This window comes from Epinephelus moara, chromosome 10 (genome assembly GCF_006386435.1).
Source record: "Epinephelus moara isolate mb chromosome 10, YSFRI_EMoa_1.0, whole genome shotgun sequence".
NCBI lineage: Eukaryota > Metazoa > Chordata > Actinopteri > Perciformes > Serranidae > Epinephelus > Epinephelus moara.
The window spans coordinates 12,563,938-12,582,720 of record NC_065515.1 but is presented as its reverse complement, the minus strand read 5'-3'; the positions used below and the strand labels follow the sequence as shown (position 1 = coordinate 12,582,720).

Below are 18,783 nucleotides of genomic sequence, written 5' to 3'. Positions count from 1 at the left end.
ATAGATAGATAGATAGATAGATAGATAGATAGATGGGTAGATAGATAGACAGACAGACAGACAGATATATAGATAGATAGATAGTCTCGCTCACCAGACCTTTCTCAAGAAAAGAAAGGTCTGGCTGGGCCGACTCTCACTTTAAGATTGGAGAAAAAAACGCTCCGGCTGCTTGTATTTCTTTTAGCCAATCACAATCATCCTGGGCGGTGCCACAGCAACGGTGCGCTTGCAAAAATATTGCCGGCAGGACGCGAACCATGGCAGAAAAATGGCTACATCCCCGCAAGATCAAACACCGCAAAAGTTAGTAAAGGGCGTTTTGAAAATGGTTGAAAACTGCTACACAATCGGAGGTGGTAGGGCGGGACTTCAGCGGGTGGCTCGTTCCGCCCAATGAGAGGCTGATCTATGCAGAGAACTTCCGCCCACTCAGACTGATAGATAGATAGATAGATAGATAGATAGATAGATAGATAGATAGATAGATAGATGGGTAAGTAGGTAGGTAGATATTTAGGTAGATGGATAGGTAGGTAGGTAGGAGAGCTAGGTGGATGGGTGGATGGATGGATGGATGGATGGATGGATGGATGGATAGATAGATGGTAGATGGGTAGCTAGGTGGATGGATGGATGGATAGATAGATAGATGGGTAAATAGATGGGTAGATGGTAGCTAGGTAGGTAGATGGGTAGCTAGAAGAGCTAGGTAGATAAATGGATGGATAGATAGATGGATGGATGGGTAGATAGATAGGTAGATAGGTATATGGGTAGATGAGTAGGTAGGAGAGCTAGGTAGATAGATAGATGATGGATGGATGGATGGATGGATGGATGGATAGATAGATACTACAGAGAGCTGTTACTTCAGTAGATATGCTATGCCTATGTTTCCATCTCTTCAGGAAAGGTTTTTCAATGAGTAGTAGCCAGTTAAAATGAAGCAGGGGAGATTTTTCTCAAGAGAATTTTATTTTTGACATTATATTTTGTGGTTTTGGCTGATTCTGCGGCAGGGTCAGTAAAGAAAAGACAAAAGAACTGATCAAAGACCAAAAAGAAGCTGAAAGGGACAATAACACAGCAGCAAAAACACAAGGCAACCTTGGTCTGTCATTCAACAGATAGAGAGACGTGTTTTTATGTCAATATATGAATTTTCATGTTACGGTGACATATCTGACATAGCCATTAATAGATATGTTACATCACTGCTATGCATCCTGCAAACAGATGTGTTTAAATAAGAAAAGTGGTGTTTCACTGGCTTCCAAAATAAATGCACATGCTATCAAGATCAAGATCTTTACCACATGATCATGGTGTTGCTCATGGGAAATTGGAAAACATTAGAGCTTTTGTCCACAGGAGCCGCCAAAATCAACATAAAATAAAAGTTACTTGTAGTTGCTTTAAGTAATATTTCAACCTTTAGATTTGTTTTAAACCAGTGATGTTATGCATGACCGATGACAGGGACTCTACCTCCTTCTGATGCCAATAGGTTGATCAGGGGAGAATATACTTGAGAAAATACTAAAGACGTTTCACATGAAATTATAACACCGGCTCCTTTTGCACCTGTGATTTACTTTATAATTTGACCTTTTTGGGAAAATGAAAACCATGATTTGTGATTTTCTCTGTATAAATGTTAGTTTGGGATTAGTGAATGACTGCTATGGTGGAGAGGTGAGAGAAAAATGTGTCGATAGAGTTTTAAAAGAGACGACAGAGGAACGGTGATAGAGGTGAGTAGAGAGGACAAAAAGAGACAGAATGAGAGACAGCGACAGACAGTCGAGGGAAGACGGGAGTGAGAGCACTGAAGACGGAGATGACACAGACTGACAGCCGTCCTCAATCTGACATCTACAGTGCTCTACAGATCCGGCAGTGTGAATACTTAAAAACCAGCCGAAGCAGACGGAGGGGTGGAGGGAGCTGAAGTTGAGAGAGAGGGGAGAGAAAGGGCAGGATGCCGCTCAGAAAGGCCGTCTCGTCTGAAACTAGAAATTTGCTGTCAGAGAGAGCATCAGTGTTTCACAGGCTGACATTCTGAACTGAACTTGACACAATCGCCACGGCCAATTTTCCTCGGCTTTCCCTTCCACACGCGACTGCACTCGCTGTAATTAAAGACCCTGAAAAAGCTTGTCCAGCGTCTAAATATGTAAATAGAGTCACAGTTGGAGTAGTGACAGCCTTCAAGCCATCGATTTTCTTCCTTTTCCGTCCGTCTCTCTCGTCTTTAGCCGAGTGCTGATTATCCAAGCCTCTAAACTGCAGTGGGAAATAAAACATTAAACGCTAAGCCCTATGCCAAGCTGCAGCATCTCTGGTAATATGAAGTGAACCATCAGCTCTATAGGGAGAACAGTTACACTTAAGAGAGCTGCGGTTGCTAACCCTTAGAGTACTGACAGTGCACCTTTCCAGTCTGTCAGGCCTCTGGGAGTTAAAGGTCACGTGTGTGTTTTGTGTGTGTGAGTGCTGGTGTGAGACAAAGGGAAGGGAGGGAGACAGTCTTGCTCTAAGTGCAGACAGCTGAGTGAGCTCGCAAATAAATCTCAGGGAATCTTGTTTTTGTTCAGCTCAAGCCTGAAACAGCAGAACTAAACACACTCTGATAAAAGTCTAACATTTCTAAGCCAAAAATAAAACAGACAGACGGTAAACGAGACTGACAGACAGTATGCGCCTGTGTGCATGTGTGTGTGTGTGTGTGTGTGTGTGTATTTTAGCTTTGGGTTCGGCCCAAGCTCTCTCCGCTCTGTCTCCATTCCCATTAGAAGAGCGTTCTGGTCTGTGGCAGCCCAGAGGACTTGAATGGCACAGGCTCAGGGTAATGGGAATACGGGGATACAGATTGGCAGGATGCTGCTTTTTTTATTTTTTATTGCCAGTTCCATCATCAGTAGCAGCAGCACTGCATTTATATTACCTTGTACTATTTTCTTTTATATCACTTCTATATTTGTATGCTCTCATATTGACTGTTGTTTTGAAAGCACAGAGCCACAGAGTCCCCCAGGGGTCACATAGCAGGAAAATAAATATTGATGTTGAAATCCATGCACACAAACAGACCTGTTTTATAACAGGCTTTCCAGAGAAGGCGAAGGTGTGATGCAGTCACTGATAATGGGATTAATTACACCTGGTAGTCTGTTAATAAGACTTCCTATACAAGCCTCTGGCAGGGGATGTCAGTTGTTAACCGCTTATCAGTTAACTGAATATTTTTGACCAGTTACACATGTCTAAGTTATTTTGCTACTCTGTAGTTTACTGCACTGCACACTGACCAGGTCTGGTGGAAGCTAGCTAGCTTCACTGCTCATTCTGCAATTACCACTAGTAATAGTAGTAGTAAGTAGTGGTCGCCACCTTCCGGTCTCCTTCCAGGTTGCCCTGAAAGCATTGCAGGTTGCAAAACGCTGTCTGTGTAATCGGGGCCTAAGCTGCTTAATTTTTAACAGCAAACCTCCCTTAGCATTGTTAACTATGTTATCACTGTTAGCTCTGTTAGCACCATTAGCAATTTCAGCACCAATAATGCTGCCAACATAGTTAACCATGCATAAGGGGTCTTGCAGCTCAAAATGAAGCCGCTTATTCACTGGTACTACCTGAGGGGAGAACGGAGGGTGGCCACTATCTTCCAGTAGCTACAGGTACGGGTCAACCATTAATTGACAAAAAAGCAGCAGCGCTAGCTAGCTCCTTTTCCGAGCTGGGTGGTGTGCAGTGTAGAGCAGCCAAGACTGATGTTAGCTAACCATTAGAGACCGAAGGGTGAGCACTGTGTTTCCACATGTTGATGCAGGTAGCCAGTTGTCTGTTAGCAAAGCCAACTGAAAATAAGATAAAAGGCAAGACATTTCCATCACAAAACATTGAAATTTCACCACCTCCAAATAAATAATACTTTGAAAAGTAGCGCTAAAGTTCACTGAGTCAGTGGAGCACCGGACTAAAAGGAAAGGCTTCTTGTATTTCAAAATTTTTTGCTTTTTTTTTTTTTTCTCTTAAAAATAAACAGTGTATCTTTGTTAGACCTCCGACCTAAAACTGAACTAATAAAAAAACACATAATTTGCTTAACATGCTTAATCCCTTGTAGGATGGGTTCACATGTAAAGGTCTAGTTCCTGAATCGAATCTTTGTGGATATGATACATTCTTTCAATTTTTCAAATGGTCCAGTTTGAGTTCACAAAGCCAAAACTCAAACAAAAGCCATGTGTTGAACTGGTGGGGTAAAAACCTAATGAGTCCCTCCCAGTTGCTGGATATGATGCTGGATATGTGTTCTTATGCACCTTTTCAAGGAACTGAGAAACGAAAATTCAAGAGGCATCTCACTTTATAATGAGTCCAGGTTTGTCCCCTGCCATTCGACATTTTGATAGCAATTTTGCAACTGCTCAAATAGGCTACTTTTTTTAACCAATGAAATGACACATAGAATGGTACGCTTCTTGTGATTGGTTTTAATGAACCAGAAATGAGCCGCTCCAGAGTTCAATTGACAGCAGTCCAAGACTACCCCTTCAAGGCGCACTGGAGAGTTGTTGTTCGGTCAGCACCAAAGCTGGTTCAGTCTGGTGTGCAAACCAACTCAAATGACCTGCACCAAGGGGGTAAACGCTCCAGGGTTTGGCTCCACTGCACTAAACAAGGCTGGTGTGAATGCAACTTTAGATTTAGCACAAAGACTGTTTACAGTGGAAACTGCTGGCCTGACACTATGCATAGGTAACAAATCTGCCCACCAGCCTCTATAGCTTATGAATTAACTTGTTTTCTACAATAGAAAATAGTGTTTTTTTTAATCAAAATTTCTCTGTTGTTTCCTTCTGAAAAAACGTAATATTTCTGTTTACTCATCTTAAAGTTGGAGCACAAAAACGTACCCAGTCAGATGTGGTGTGAGACGACTAGCTGAACAGGCCCATCATATAAAACAGCTCTTATTAGGTTGGGGATCTCAGTAGCTGGTAGGGGTGTAACGGTACACAAAAATCTCGGTTCAGTACGTACCTCGGTACACAAGTCACGGTTCGGTTTTTTTCGGTACAGTAATGAAAAAAATAGACAACTATTAAATATCTTTTACTTATTGGTAACCTTATTAAAACATACCACCACAGCAGTTAACTCTTTTTACACAATTTTTGAATGAAACAAATATATATAAAATCCTGCTTTTTCACATTGTTTGAATGAAAATAGAAATATAAAAGTGAAAAATAAAATCCTGCTGTTTTTTTAACACATTTTTTGAATGAAAAATATAAATATACATTTCTGCTTTAACAGTTTTACTCAATTAAAATAAAAAGTATAGTGCAGCTGGTCAGCTTTAAAGCCTGCTCAGATTCAGTTTTACTAGGAACTTACTTAGCTTTCCCACTTTGTTAAAGTGCAGTAAACAAAACATGCTTATATCTAAAGTGCAGCTTAAACAATTTTACTCAACTCCAATGGCGTTGGTTATTTCTTTAGCGCGATGGTCAGGGAAACGCTCTTTCTTTTTAAACGACGACGATATCGTAGTTTGCACCAGATTGCTTTTTCTAGTCGTGCCGGTTAACGTTCAAACTCGGGTGGTGTCGCTTTAGATGCGTTAGCATGTTAGACGTGTTTCCAAGTACATACCCGACCGCTGTTCTGCAGTGTCGGCACACTGCTTTTGTCTTGTCAACTTGTTTATTTCCATCTTCGTATTTTACCCTGAAACCAAAGTGTTCCTAAACGGAGGACTTAAGGTTTGCGGGTGGGTCTTCAGGTTCGTCAGGCTCACTTGCCATGTTGTCAAAATGCGAGAATGCGCTGCACAAAGTGAAAGTGGAGATTTACGGGACTCGGTCCATCACTCAATTATGTGCGTCGGGGAACTAGATATTTTAAATGGTTCGGCTCGCAAAAACAGAATTAAAATAAAACAAAATAAAATAAAATAATTTCCTGCGCCCAATAATTCGGTACAGGGTCGTGCCGAACCGAAAGTCGCGTACCGAACGGTTCGACACAAATACATGTACCGTTACGGCCCTAGTAGCTGGCAAAGTGATATATGATGGGTCAGAGGCCAACGGTCCTCTTAAGCTTCATAGATAACTGCAGCTCTGTATCATGCTGTATTCACTAAGCCATGACCACTTTTGAGAGATTTAATCACATGTAAAGGATTTAAGTCCCTATTGTAGTAATTTCCTGTCCACAAATTCCATTGTCACCAAGGAATTCATCACATTTGGTAAAGGCACTCCCACTGAATGACAGCACAGATTCATGGTCCTTGTGAGAACAGTAATTCAAATACAAGACTGCTTTTAATATTGCACAGTAAAACAGTTTATATTACTGTTTGTACCATTCCATCGTGATTGTCAGTGCACAGATTGTATGTTCAAACACTCCTTTACTCATCTACAAATTTACTGTAACATTATCAGACTTAAGAGCATCCTCGGTGGCACAGTGGTTTGCAGTGCAATTGTTACTGTCTTCCAAGTGGTGCACAAACTTAAAAAGAGAATCAAAATATAGGATTGCTAACTGTCTCCCTGGGAATTATCAGCGCGGTTCATAATGAGGCCACTTCAGACTTGTGAGATAAGAAACATCCCATTTAATATTAGAAAGCAGCAAAGTACAGGAGTGTTTTTTAATATGTCTGCTTGGCTGTCTGTCCCTTCTCAGGAGGCCAGACACAGTTAAACAGAAGAATGCCTTCCCGCCAAACTTCATCCACTCACTGGACTCCACACACATGATGTTGACTGCTCTCCACTGCTACAGGTATTGTTCAACACACAGTGCTTACAGCATGGATATCTGTAACACCTGAAGTAAAACAGAGATACATTCCTTGTAATCCCTCTTCCCTCTGCAGAGTCATTTTGCTCGTGTATTATTGTGTGAGTGACGGAAGACAGTCAGTCATATGCGTCTAACGTTGACTCTTTATATTTGCATGCATGGATGGACTGTGAGACAATGGGTCCCTGGGAACACACATGTAAAAGGCCACACCACCTCTCCCACATAGGACTGGAAACACACACAGACTTAGTGGTGATTTTGCCTCTTTTTGTGTGTCAGTTTGTGTGTCGTCATTGTCATTTTGTGTCTTTTTTTGGTAGTTTTGCCCCATTTTTAATTTATTTTTTGTCTGTTTGTAGTCATTTTGTATCCCTTCAAGATAATTATATTTTTTTTTACGTAATTTTGTATCGTTTTCATCATTTTTGTGTCTCTTTTTGTATGTTTTGCCCCCTTTTGTATTCATTTTGTGTCTCTATGTAGTCGTTTCGTATGTCTTTGGGGTAATTTTGTAATTTATAGGTAATTTTTTTCTTTCTTTGCAGTCATTTTGTGGCTGCTTGTAGTGTTTTGTCTCCTTTTGGTTGTTTTGCCCACTTTTGTAGTTATTTTGTGTCTTTTGTCATTTTTTTAGGTAATTTCGTGTCTTTTTGGTCATTTTTTGTCTCCTTGTAGTCTTCTTGTGTCCTTTTTTGCTGTTTTTTTACCCATTTTTAGATTCATTTTGTGTCTCTTTGTAGTCGTTTTGTGTCTCTTTGCAGTAACTGTTGGTTTTTGGGTTTTTTTACGTAAATGTGTGTCCTTTTTGTAATTTTATGTCTGCTTGTGGTCTTTTTGTGTCTCTTTTGGATGTTCTGCCCCTTTTTTACTTATTTGTGTCTCTTTGTAGTTGTTTTGGGTCTCTTTGAGTTAATTTTGTACTTTTCTTAAGGAAATTGTTGTCTTTTGGTCATTTTGTGTCTTCTCGTAGTCTTTTTGTATCTCTTTTTTGTTGTTTTGCCCCTGTTTGTACTTATTATGTGGCTCTTTGTAGTCGTTGGGTGTCTTGTTGTTTGGGGTCTAATTTTGTGTCATTTTTTTGTTCACTTTGTCCCTCTGTAAAGTCATTTTGTGACTCTTTTTAATTGCTTTACATCTCTCTGTGGTCATATTGAGTCTTTTCCTGGTCAGTGCATGTTGATTTGAGTGATAGTTTGCACTCGCACTTACACTTTGGGCCCCTGGGTCTGTGGGCAGAATGCCTGTTCAGTAGTCCATCCATGTATGCATGACAATGTACCCTCTCATCTTGAATCCAATTATCACCTCAGATAAGCATTATAGGATATGCCTTGTAATATCAGCTCAATTCACAGAATGGGCCTCTTGACAGGTGTGATAACTCAAACTGCCTTTGAATGAATGTACACCAGGGTTTTAGCAATTATCGTTGCTGTAATACACCTTTTTTCAAAGTCTGCCTATTTTTAATGACTGTCTACTCTTTCTTTTATGTTCTGTCTCTGATTTCAATGGCTGCGTGTGGACTCTCTGCTGCTCTCTGCTCAGTGCCGGCCTGACGTTCGTCTCAGTTCACGACTGTTTCTGGACCCACGCCCTCACTGTGGACACCATGAACAAGGTATCAAATCACAATACAATGGTTTTTTGTCTTTAGTCCCACCTGTCCAGATTCCTTTACCATTCCTCTCCTGTGTCATCCTCTCAGAGCTGTTTCATCCTGTCTCATATATCATCAGGGTTTAGAATTCTTGTTTTTGTGCTGATTAATTGAAGCTTCAAGTGTCACATGTGAATCAATTCTCCTGTGTCTCTCCTGCCTTTACATCCAGCCTTTTTTTAGCATCACTCGAGCCTCTGCTGAATTAAGCCTCAGCTTTGTGAAGCCAGTAGAACAAACTAAATATTTCCACAGTTTCATACATTCACAGGCTGCTGGCTGCAGGTAGCACCATCAGACAGAGCCTGTTGTCGCTTAATAAATGACTGTCTGCCCCGCCTGCTGAAACTCGCTTGTCAACAGGCCCAGACTTAGACACAGCGTAGCATAAAATGGATCAAATTACCATAAAGTCCCAGTTCTGTGTAGATGTAGCTTCAGAGCACAGTCACAGTTTTATGTCTTCATCCAATCTCAGAGGAGTTACGAGCAATGAAGCAGTTCCCTCTCAGTACATTTATTCTCTCTCATATTCTCTTGATGTGTGAGTGTACGCTTTCCTCATTACACAGGTAATTGAACACGGCGGCAGAGGAGGGGTATTCAATATCTTAGTCAACACCTAAGCGCATGAAAAAAGTCCTTATTTTAATGGCATCTGATCCCTCCCTCATCTACCCATTTTCTGAACCGCCAGGCTGCCAGTGTAGACGGGTTTCTGAGTGATGTCATCACAACATGTGTGCTCATGTGGGGGTAGAAAACAAATCAGAATGACTGAGAGCTTCTGAGAAGATCAGATGAGATGTGTCTGTTTTTGTTCTTTAAACTGCATGAACCACAAAAGTAACACGTGGAAAATGTCCAATATTCCAAGAAGGAAATCTGTTGGCTTTACTGGTATGGTCAGAGCTCTTTAAAAGGTGGTGGATAATTTTTATGCCGAAACTTGTGAGGAAGAAACGTTAAGTTTATACATGCGAACATTACAGTTTTTCATGGTAATGTTATTTGTGTAAGGGCGGGTCCCTGCTGCCCGATGATGGTCTGAGACCCACAGATCATTGCTCACTACCTGCAGAGGTAGTGACTCTGTGTACTCTGTGTTAGAGTTACTAGCTTCTGTTTCTCACTAGACTTCCATGTGTCATGTTAGCCAGCCAGAGCTGCCAAATGTGCCTCAAACAAATTTAGTAAGTTTGTGTATTATATATTTTGGGTTTGGGAATGAGTAACTGCCTCAAGCGAGGGAGTTTAAGTATCTCGGTGTCTTGTTCATGAGTGAGGGTAGACTGGAGCGTGAGATGGATTGGTGTTTTTATTTTTTTTATTTTTTTTTTTTTTTTGGCATCTGCAGTGATGCCGGTGCTGTGCTGGACCATTGTGGTGAAGAGAGAGCTGAGTTGGAAGGCGAAGCTCTCGGTTTACTGGTCCATCTACGTCCTAACCATCACCTATGGTCATGAGCTCTGGGTAGTGACCGAAAGAATGAGATCCAGATACAAGCAGCCGAAATAAGTTTCCTGGGGGGTGTGGCTGGGCTAAGCCTTAGATATAGGGTAAGGAGCTTGGTCATCTGGAGGGAGCTCGGAGTAGAGCTGCTGCTCTTTCATGTCGAAAGGAGTCAGTTGAGGTGGTTCGGGCATCTGGTCAGGATGGTTGCCTCCCATTGAGGGTGTTTCTGGCACGTCTCTCTGGTAGGAGGCCCTGGGGTAGACCCAGAACACATTGGAGGGATTACATATCTCATCTGGCCTGGTAACACCTTGGGGTCCCCCAGGAGGAGCTGGAAAGCGTTGCTGGGGAGAGGGACATCTGTGGTGCTTTGCTTGGCCTGTTGCCCCTGCAACCTGGCCCTGAATAAGTGGAAGAAAATGGATGGATGGATGGATGGATGGATGGATGGATGGATGGATGGATATTTCTAAATGCTCAGGATATCAAGATCAGAACATTGTGGCAACATGTTTTCTAACCCCTGCCGAGTAGGTTCTGATAACCTTCAGCTGCTTCTTTTTCCCGGGTGTCATACTGTCAACAGTGATCTTAATCAAATCCATGCTAAATCCTACATATATAAGGTCTAACCTTTCTTCTTTGCAGCACATTGTTATCTCCATTCACTCAGGTCTTTTCACACTGCAGTAGTGGTAGTTGATGAGGTGGATGTAGTAATAGGTAGACGGGTAGGCTACCGAGGAGAAAATGGGAAGTCTTCTGTATATTTCAGTGGCTTTTATGCTGATAGGTGGGTATACCCCCCATACCTGCATATACCCTACACTACTGCATATACTTAGCCCAGGGCTTTCCTTAACTCTGGGCTAACTTAGCCTCTTTTCACATGCATTGTTAACGCAGGTTCAACCTAAGCCTGAGACTATGCAATGTACATTGTACCTTTACTAGTCTTGGGTTAATTGTCCGTTGGAATGTGTGACTAATGTTTATAATGTTTTGTCGTGTGATTGGACAACAAAAACATGGTGCAAATTCCAAAAGCTCCATTTTACACATTCAACTTTTAGCCCCATGTTTAGTCGATTTTCAGGGGAAAACTCTGCAAACTCAAGGCTAACCTTGCTCTGGAGCAAGACCAGCAAGCCCTATGCTAAAGTCGGGGTTAGCCCATTTAGGAGTGTGTAAAAGTTCCTTTAACCCAAGGCTAACAGATCAATTAGTCTGGGGCTGAGTGCAATGTGAAATGGCATAATCTTAGCAAGAATGGATGTGTAGCCAAAGCAGAGCTGTTTGAGCTTGGCAGTCAGGTTTTTGGGCTAGAGTAACTCCAAATAAACTTCCCTCTGCCTCTTCCTCCTCGTGTCAGGTCTGTCGGGAACAGTTTGTCGCCCTGCACAGTCAGCCAATCCTTCAAGACCTGTCCAACTTCCTACTACAGAAATACTGCAGCCAGCTCCCGTGAGTTTACACACCTGCATGCACGAACATGTTTGATTCTGCATCCACACACACACACACACACACACACACACACACACACACACACAAAGTTCCTCTAGGTCTCAGGAGCAACACTGTGGTCAGTAATCTATCAGGTACAAGTAATTGTCTACATTTATCTATATTTTAGCAAAATGTTACGTAATAGTTAGAAGGTCATATTTTCACATTTAGAGGCCACCATCTAAAATCTGCATCTATTTTTCGGTTTGAATTGTTCTTACACAACAACCATCACAGCCATCAGTTTCTGTTCGTCTGTCTGTGTTTATGCAACACTGCAGGAGCTTTATGGACTTTTATGGCACAGACAAACACCACCCTAAACTAAACCTGCAACTCCTACATGTGCATCCATTATAAAACAGTCCAAACAGCAGGTACAAACACAGAAGAGATTTTAAGATTGTAAAAGTGTTATCAGCGTGCCAGAGTTTTTCCTCCACTTGTTTGTGACATTTGATAAAAATGATTCCCCCTCACTCTCTTTCCGCACATCCATCTTACTGGCCTCAGGCTGGGTTATGCTCATCATCTGACTGTGTTTTTCTCTCTCTTTGGGATAATTGGACACCTTCTCAACAGCCTTTACTCCACAGCAGCCTTCGTCCTCTTTGTCTTTCTCCCTCCCTCTCACACAGACACGTTACTGTTCCCTAAGCCTCGCAAACACATTATTCATTCTTGTAGGCGCCAGAGAGAAAGACGTGTGGGAATAGAGAGACTTTTTGGGTTCCTTCAGTTGTCACAATGTGTAACTAAATTGATTTTTTTAACTCTCCCTCAGTTAAGGCCAGACTTTTTTTTTTTAAATATTAATTTATTGATTTAGCCAATTAGACCCTTGTAATGTGTTTAGTTAGTTAGAGCCAGACTACTCTTTTTAGGTAATGCCAGTCTGTCAGACGGTCAGTGATCTCTATGAACAGATAATCTGGATATAAATACAGATGGGACAAGATTTTGGTTGTGTTTGAGTTTCTGTTTGTAGTCTGGTTAGTGTTGACCAAACAAGTCTGAGTGCTGAATGAATGCAGATAAACAGTCCGTGTGGAGAGCAAGAGAAGTGGAACGCATTGGCCAGATCTTGAAGCCCATCGACTATCGTTTGACGAGGATTCAGCTTTTTATTAATCTCTATAAACAGATATGTGTATGAATGCAGATAATAAAAATAGGAATAAAAAAAAGAACGGCAATAAAAAGCTGAATCATCGTCAGGCTGATGGCCAATGGGTTCTGAGATTACTAATCGGACTGTAAACAATGAATATTGAAAGGAAGTCTTGGTCTGGATATCTGCTATCTGGATATCTGCTGGCTAAATCGAAACCTACACCAAAATATTGGTCATTGCTCCTAGAGGCTAAATTGTCAACAGATCAATAGTCAATAGGTTCGAGATTGGTCGGTCCACCACTTTGGTCCAGACTGAAATATCTCAACAATTATTGAATGGATTGCCATTGAATTTTTTTCAGACATTTGTGGTCCCAACAGGATAAATCTTTGACCTTGATGGCCCCTGAACTTTTTTCTTGTGCTTTTGCGCCATGTTTTGTCCGAAATTGCAGCTCGTCTAAAAATGAATGCGATCTCATGTTGTGTCAATCACGTTTGCACACTGAGTCAGAAACTTTCATCCGTCATTAAAATGTTCAGAACAGGTTTGATTTTTTGCGTCTTTAGCATCCGTCAGTCTTTAGAGATGTTTGACCAAGAATCTGTAAAGAAAATGTGGCAGCAGGACACAGCCAGGACAAGACAGAGAAATGGGGTGTACAGAATCATCTCATAACTCAGACAGCTCAGTTTCAACAGGTCAGATAGTGATATTCAGGCAGATGATGATGAAGAGGCGGAGATTGTTGACCGCACTCAGAATGTGGGCAACAGCTCCGCCCCTTCATGCAGCTGCGCTGCCAAATGAAAGACAGGGAGGGAGTGGTGACAGCCAGATAGGTAACTCCAGTGGAGAGAGGCAAAGGAGGAAATGTGTCTTTTTATTTTGTCACTTATTGCAACGTTTCACAACGAATAGAATGATAAAATACGTCTGAATCAGTGCGCAAGGTTTCTGTGCGTAACGATTTTTTTCAAATGACGTATTAAGAAAACACTCCCAAAAACAAACAGACTCGGTGTGCAAAGGCCTTTAGACTGACATTTGTAGTTCAGAGTTAAGTGTCTCTGCAACTATCTAATGGAGTACCATAAAATTTGGCTCAAACATTCATGTCCCACTTTTAATAGCTTCGGTGATCCCTCAACTTTTCATCTGGCACATCATCAGGCCAAGTAATTTGATATATGTTTACGACCAAATATCTACAAAACGAATGACATTCTCATCAGCCTCAGCTGTACTTTGTGTTTAGTACTAATTAGCAAGTGGTGGCATGCTAACCTGCTAAAATATGATGATCATACCTGGGTAACATCAGCATGTCTGCATCGTCAGTGTGAGCGTATGAGCATGCTTTCAACTTTGTACAGAGCTGGCAGTCTGTCAGAGTCTATGTAGTGTTGTCGTCCTGCAGGTAGAACAGTACAGCATCAGTCATGTCTCACACATTATAAGTACTATTTATGTGCTAATTCAAAGGCAATGACTCGCTGTTTTAGTTCTCAAAAACAACTCACATGTACGCTCAACAACTCAAATGTGACATCCAGGTGTGAGCAACCTGCAGACGTTTAAACAGCATCAGTCAGCAGAACAGATGAAGACTCTTGAATGAGGGCCGAAGCTTCCCCAGAGACAACTCAGAAAGTGCAGCTGTTTTTGACTCAGCACTTCTACAGACACACAAACACGTTCTTCTGAGACTCACTAAACTTTTCTCTATTCTCCTTGTTTGTTGCAGGACTGAGGCCAAGAACAAGAAGTACCAGGAGTACAGGAGGCTGATGCTGCTGCTGGCCAGAGTGCCCCAGACAGGTCAGTTTTTATGCAGCTGTCTGGCTCCCAAACACCTGGCCTCGCTCAGGCTGGGATATTGTTTGAGGGGACCAACATATACAGGATGCTGATTTTTTTCCTAATTGGATTGAAGAGGACTTGTATGTCCTGAAGCTCTGTCTGACAGGAATGTTATTAAATTGGGTTCTTGCACAGTCCTGTATTTCTATCCTGGTTTATAATTGCTAATTGTTACCACCTATTGTCAGTAAAGTTATCCCATTGTGTGTTGTTGGTTGTCTAGCTGTCTGTGTTGCCCAGACATGGTATTCAGCCGTCACACTCAAACAGGAAAAGACATTCAGTTTGGCTGAAAATCAATTTTCACTCAAGCTCCTGTCATGAGTGGTGTATTCTGCACGGCCACTAGCAGATCCAGATTCACGTTTTCCTTTGACGCCACAGCGAGTGTGTCTATCTATTGTTGTCCTGAGTGGAGGTACAGTGGCAGCGTCTCTCTGTCAGTCAGGTGGATGGAGGCTTTGCAGTTATGTAACGTGTCGCTCCATCTCCATCTGTACACTTACTGTCTGCTTGGCGCTGACAGCTGGGTTGTATAAATTGATTACTATTAATTGTGTCCCTCCTCTGCATAATCAGCTTATGTGGCTGAGATCAGTCAGGTGTGCTCCTGAGGGGGGTGTGTGTGTGTGTGTGTGTGTGTGTGTGTGTGTGTGTGTGTGTGTGTGTGTGTGTTTGTGAATGCCCACTGTGCTCAATGTTCAGTATGAGACTCAATGAATCCGGGCTAAAATCCACCATAATCTTCACTATGATGGATCCTGAACTTGTTTTTAAGGTGAATCGGGTTTCACTGCGTGTAATCCAGCAGGAGATCTGATGAATCAGGTGTATCTATGACCACAGAGGGCGGAAAGATTGGAGAGCGCACAGAATAACTTAGAGCTGTTACTGTGTTTCAGCAGCTGGCTGGGGTCGGACTCCAGTAGGCCTGCCCTTGACTAAGAATTTCCTAGTCGACCACTAGTCGTCATTAGTCGACTAGTCGGCTGCATGTTTACGATATTAATTGAATTATTAAATGATATATTTTGGGCGGGGCAACACAATGGTTTGAGTTGAAGGTGTGAGAAAGAATAGTATCAGTAACATTGTTAACACTGTGCTACATTACAGAGAAATACAAAACCGTACTAATGAACCTTCATTAATATAGGCCTATATTTTATCTACAAGTGCACGTCACACACTGAGCGAGCCGCCTGTTAATGACGCTGTGGGCTAATGGGCATGTAGCTACTTCCATGTTTCAGATGATACGTCATGTTTGTAGTCGACCAATGAAGATGAGTTTACATATCACCTTGGGTTCGTCCTTCACCTTCTCAAAATGATCCCACACTTTGGATTTCCTGCCCGACATGTTATTAACTAGCCTGTGGAATAACCGCAGGTACCAGCCCTGGAAATTAGGCGCCATACACATGCTGCGTCTTTAACCACCTGGAAAACACAATGCACAGCTCCTAATAGAGTTAAATTTTTCACGTTTGCTTTATTTTTTATTTTTTATGCAACTAAACGACCAATGAAACCTTGCCGACTAATGACCTTTCTGGTTGGCTAACGTTTGGTTTGGTTGACTCCAGCAACGATACTGTAGTTGTCCGATAGGATAGTAAATTCTCTTATTCATATCTTCTGCCTGTCAAACGCTGGCATTTTTTACTTTGGTGTCATTTGAAGCCACTAAGGCAAGAAAGAAAACGAAAAATGTCTTTTTATTTTTAAATATTAAAAGCTACCAGAAATTTTACTTGTGCAAAGTTTGGATATGAAGAGATCTTCATCAGGCTTTGTCAAAACATTTGATGATGCCTAATGAAGATCTCCCATAGATAGAAAAGTTGCACTACTAAAGTTGTTGAAAGCTTTCAGCAGTGTGTGGACCTTTTGTCTGATGCTTGCCTTAGTTTGATTTTTGATCCAGCAGCTGTAAAACTTTTTTGGATGTGCGCACCCTTCACCCTGTTTCTTCATTTTGTGTTCCTTCACATTGGCACACAATGCAGATATTATGTCATCATGGTAACACTCTGTCTGTGTGTTTCCATGATGACATAATATTCTTACACAATACAGAGTAACTTCAGAAAAATACAATATAGAAAGTAAACATTGTGCTGTATGGAGGAGATGAAGTTTCCTTGCTGTGAGGTTTAGTGTGTTAATGAGCATTAATGAGAGGCAGAGTTTATATCAGTTTCTCCAGCGTGTGAATGTTTTGACACGTAGCGAAACGTCTGTGTTGGTTAGTTAGTACGTTAGCTTAAGCATTTATATCAACATCACTTTCCAGCTAAAGTAAGTTTTTACATTCTAAAACTTTTCATGGCCTTTCCTCAATAATTCAGGCTGCAGCTCCTGCTGGTGTAGGCAGCTATGAGAGAGGCAAAGAGCACACAGAGTGCAGGACAGGGCCTCGTCCAGAGCTAAAATTAGTATTCAAGTGGTCTGCTAAAGTTCAAAGAAATGTTACTGGTGCCCAGTAAAACTAAAAAGTCCTATCTGATTTAAAAATTAAAAGTTCCTCAATCTGACCCACTTATAAAATCAACTTCTCTCTTATGAAGTCCTTTCACTGGACATCAGAACAAACTACATTCTCTCTCTCTCTTTAGCATTATCCTTAATTAATCACTCACCACATCAAGGAATACATAACAGAAGAATCACTGTACAGATTGTGCTAATGTCTTCTCTGTCAGGATAAATAAACACCTTGAGATGTAACATTTTCACAGTCCTATGAATTAAAAGCTTACAAAAGCTTGATATGTTTTGACAAGTATTGGATGGATTGCTGAGCAAATTTTTACAGACAGTTGTTATTCTTGGAATATATTGTAATATCTTTAGAGATCATCTGACTTTTCTTCTAATGACGCCATGAAGTCAAAATTTTATTTTGTTCAGCACTTTGGTTTATGACTTAACCCTGGAAAAATAATGACATTCCCATCAGCCTCAGCTGGACTCTGTTATAACTTAGAGCACTGCCATTTCTAAACACAGCCTCACAGAGCTGCTAGTATAACTTACTCATCAACCAATTGTTTAATTATTTTCCTAGTCCCAACCTCTTCTCTTTTATAAAGGTGTTTTTTGTTAATGACATGTGGTAATTAGAAGTGTTGTTTATAATTGAAGCTGCAATACATGTGATTTACTATATGTAACTACTGTCCATTGACTTAAACCTTCTCTAACACCCTGACTCTTGTCTCTCTAGGTGATTTTGATCTCCAGCAGGTGAAAGAATCCACTTATTTCTTCAGCTGAGAGACTCACGAGGGTGAGCCAGCGGAGGGAGATGAGTGGAATTGACAGAGTGCGGCAGGGAGGCTGCGGGCCCCTGGGTCTTGACTGGCTTCGTCTCCCTCAGACATCAGGACATTGATCCAGCCGCGCCCAGCCTGCCTCCTGGTCCACAGGCAGGCTGGAGCTGCTGGAGGCGTTAACACAGTGAACCCGCCTGATTAACTGACTAGTGGGCTGGAGGAAGGGAGGGTGGGACACTCATCCAGGCGAAATGATGATGGAATCAGCACTGGATAGGAATGTTAAGACTTCAATCAGTGAAAAGCTCTTTTTTTTATAATGGACGCTTAGGCCATATTCAGGCATATATGTGTGTGTGTGTGTGTGTGTGATTGGTGTACATGAACCACAGTGACTTCATCACTCAGCAGCACTTCTGCTGCTCAGAAAACTTTTCAACCACTAACTGTAATTGCTAGTGATTGGTGGTGTGTGTGACCCTGCGAGCATTTTCATGCTGTGAAGACCTCCACAGAGCACCGACCTGCCTCTCTGACTATCCCACCTAATCATCGATCCCATCACTTACTGGATGGCAGGATGCTCTCTGACATCATATTCAAACATTTTTTGAAGAAGTTTGATGAAGAGACGTTTGACAGGAAATGAAACACTTGCTAAAAATGTGGGGTACAGGAAAGAGAAATGTCGACAGATGAGTCAAGGGGTTCTTAGAAGCATTGTGTCCCAGTGTACTCTTGATTCTTACCTTCTCAGAGTGACTAAGCACCTGACAATTGCTCTAAAATAAATGTGTTTCTTAAAATGTCTCCTTATTCATTCAGTGGTTCAAAGAAATAGCTGGTATTCTTAGTGTGCTTAAATAGGATGAATGAGAGCCTGTTATTTAGTTATATCTGCATATTTCAATCCTATTGTGTATCATGAGATGAAGGCCTCCTTTTAGATGCACCACAAAGGGTTTGCAGGCTGCACTAATCAACTCAGATCTTATTTTTCTGGGCCAGTGCCGCATCTAGAAGTAAAAATAGCAGAAGTGCTATCTGATCATTGCTGG

At 41.6% G+C, this 18,783-nt stretch overlaps 1 protein-coding gene across 1 annotated transcript in view; it reads left to right on the top strand.

Annotated features, from left to right (window-relative positions):
* Nucleotides 1-18,531, top strand: part of polrmt (polymerase (RNA) mitochondrial (DNA directed)) — a 71,365-nt gene extending 52,834 nt beyond the window's left edge. The window contains exons 17-21 of the mRNA XM_050054867.1: nt 6,718-6,816; nt 8,389-8,461; nt 11,328-11,419; nt 14,329-14,402; nt 17,677-18,531. Of these exons, the coding sequence (XP_049910824.1) occupies nt 6,718-6,816; nt 8,389-8,461; nt 11,328-11,419; nt 14,329-14,402; nt 17,677-17,726 (388 nt within the window). The 3' untranslated portion in view covers nt 17,727-18,531. The remainder of the gene's footprint in view (nt 1-6,717; nt 6,817-8,388; nt 8,462-11,327; nt 11,420-14,328; nt 14,403-17,676) is intronic.
* Nucleotides 18,532-18,783: the final 252 nt, after the last annotated feature.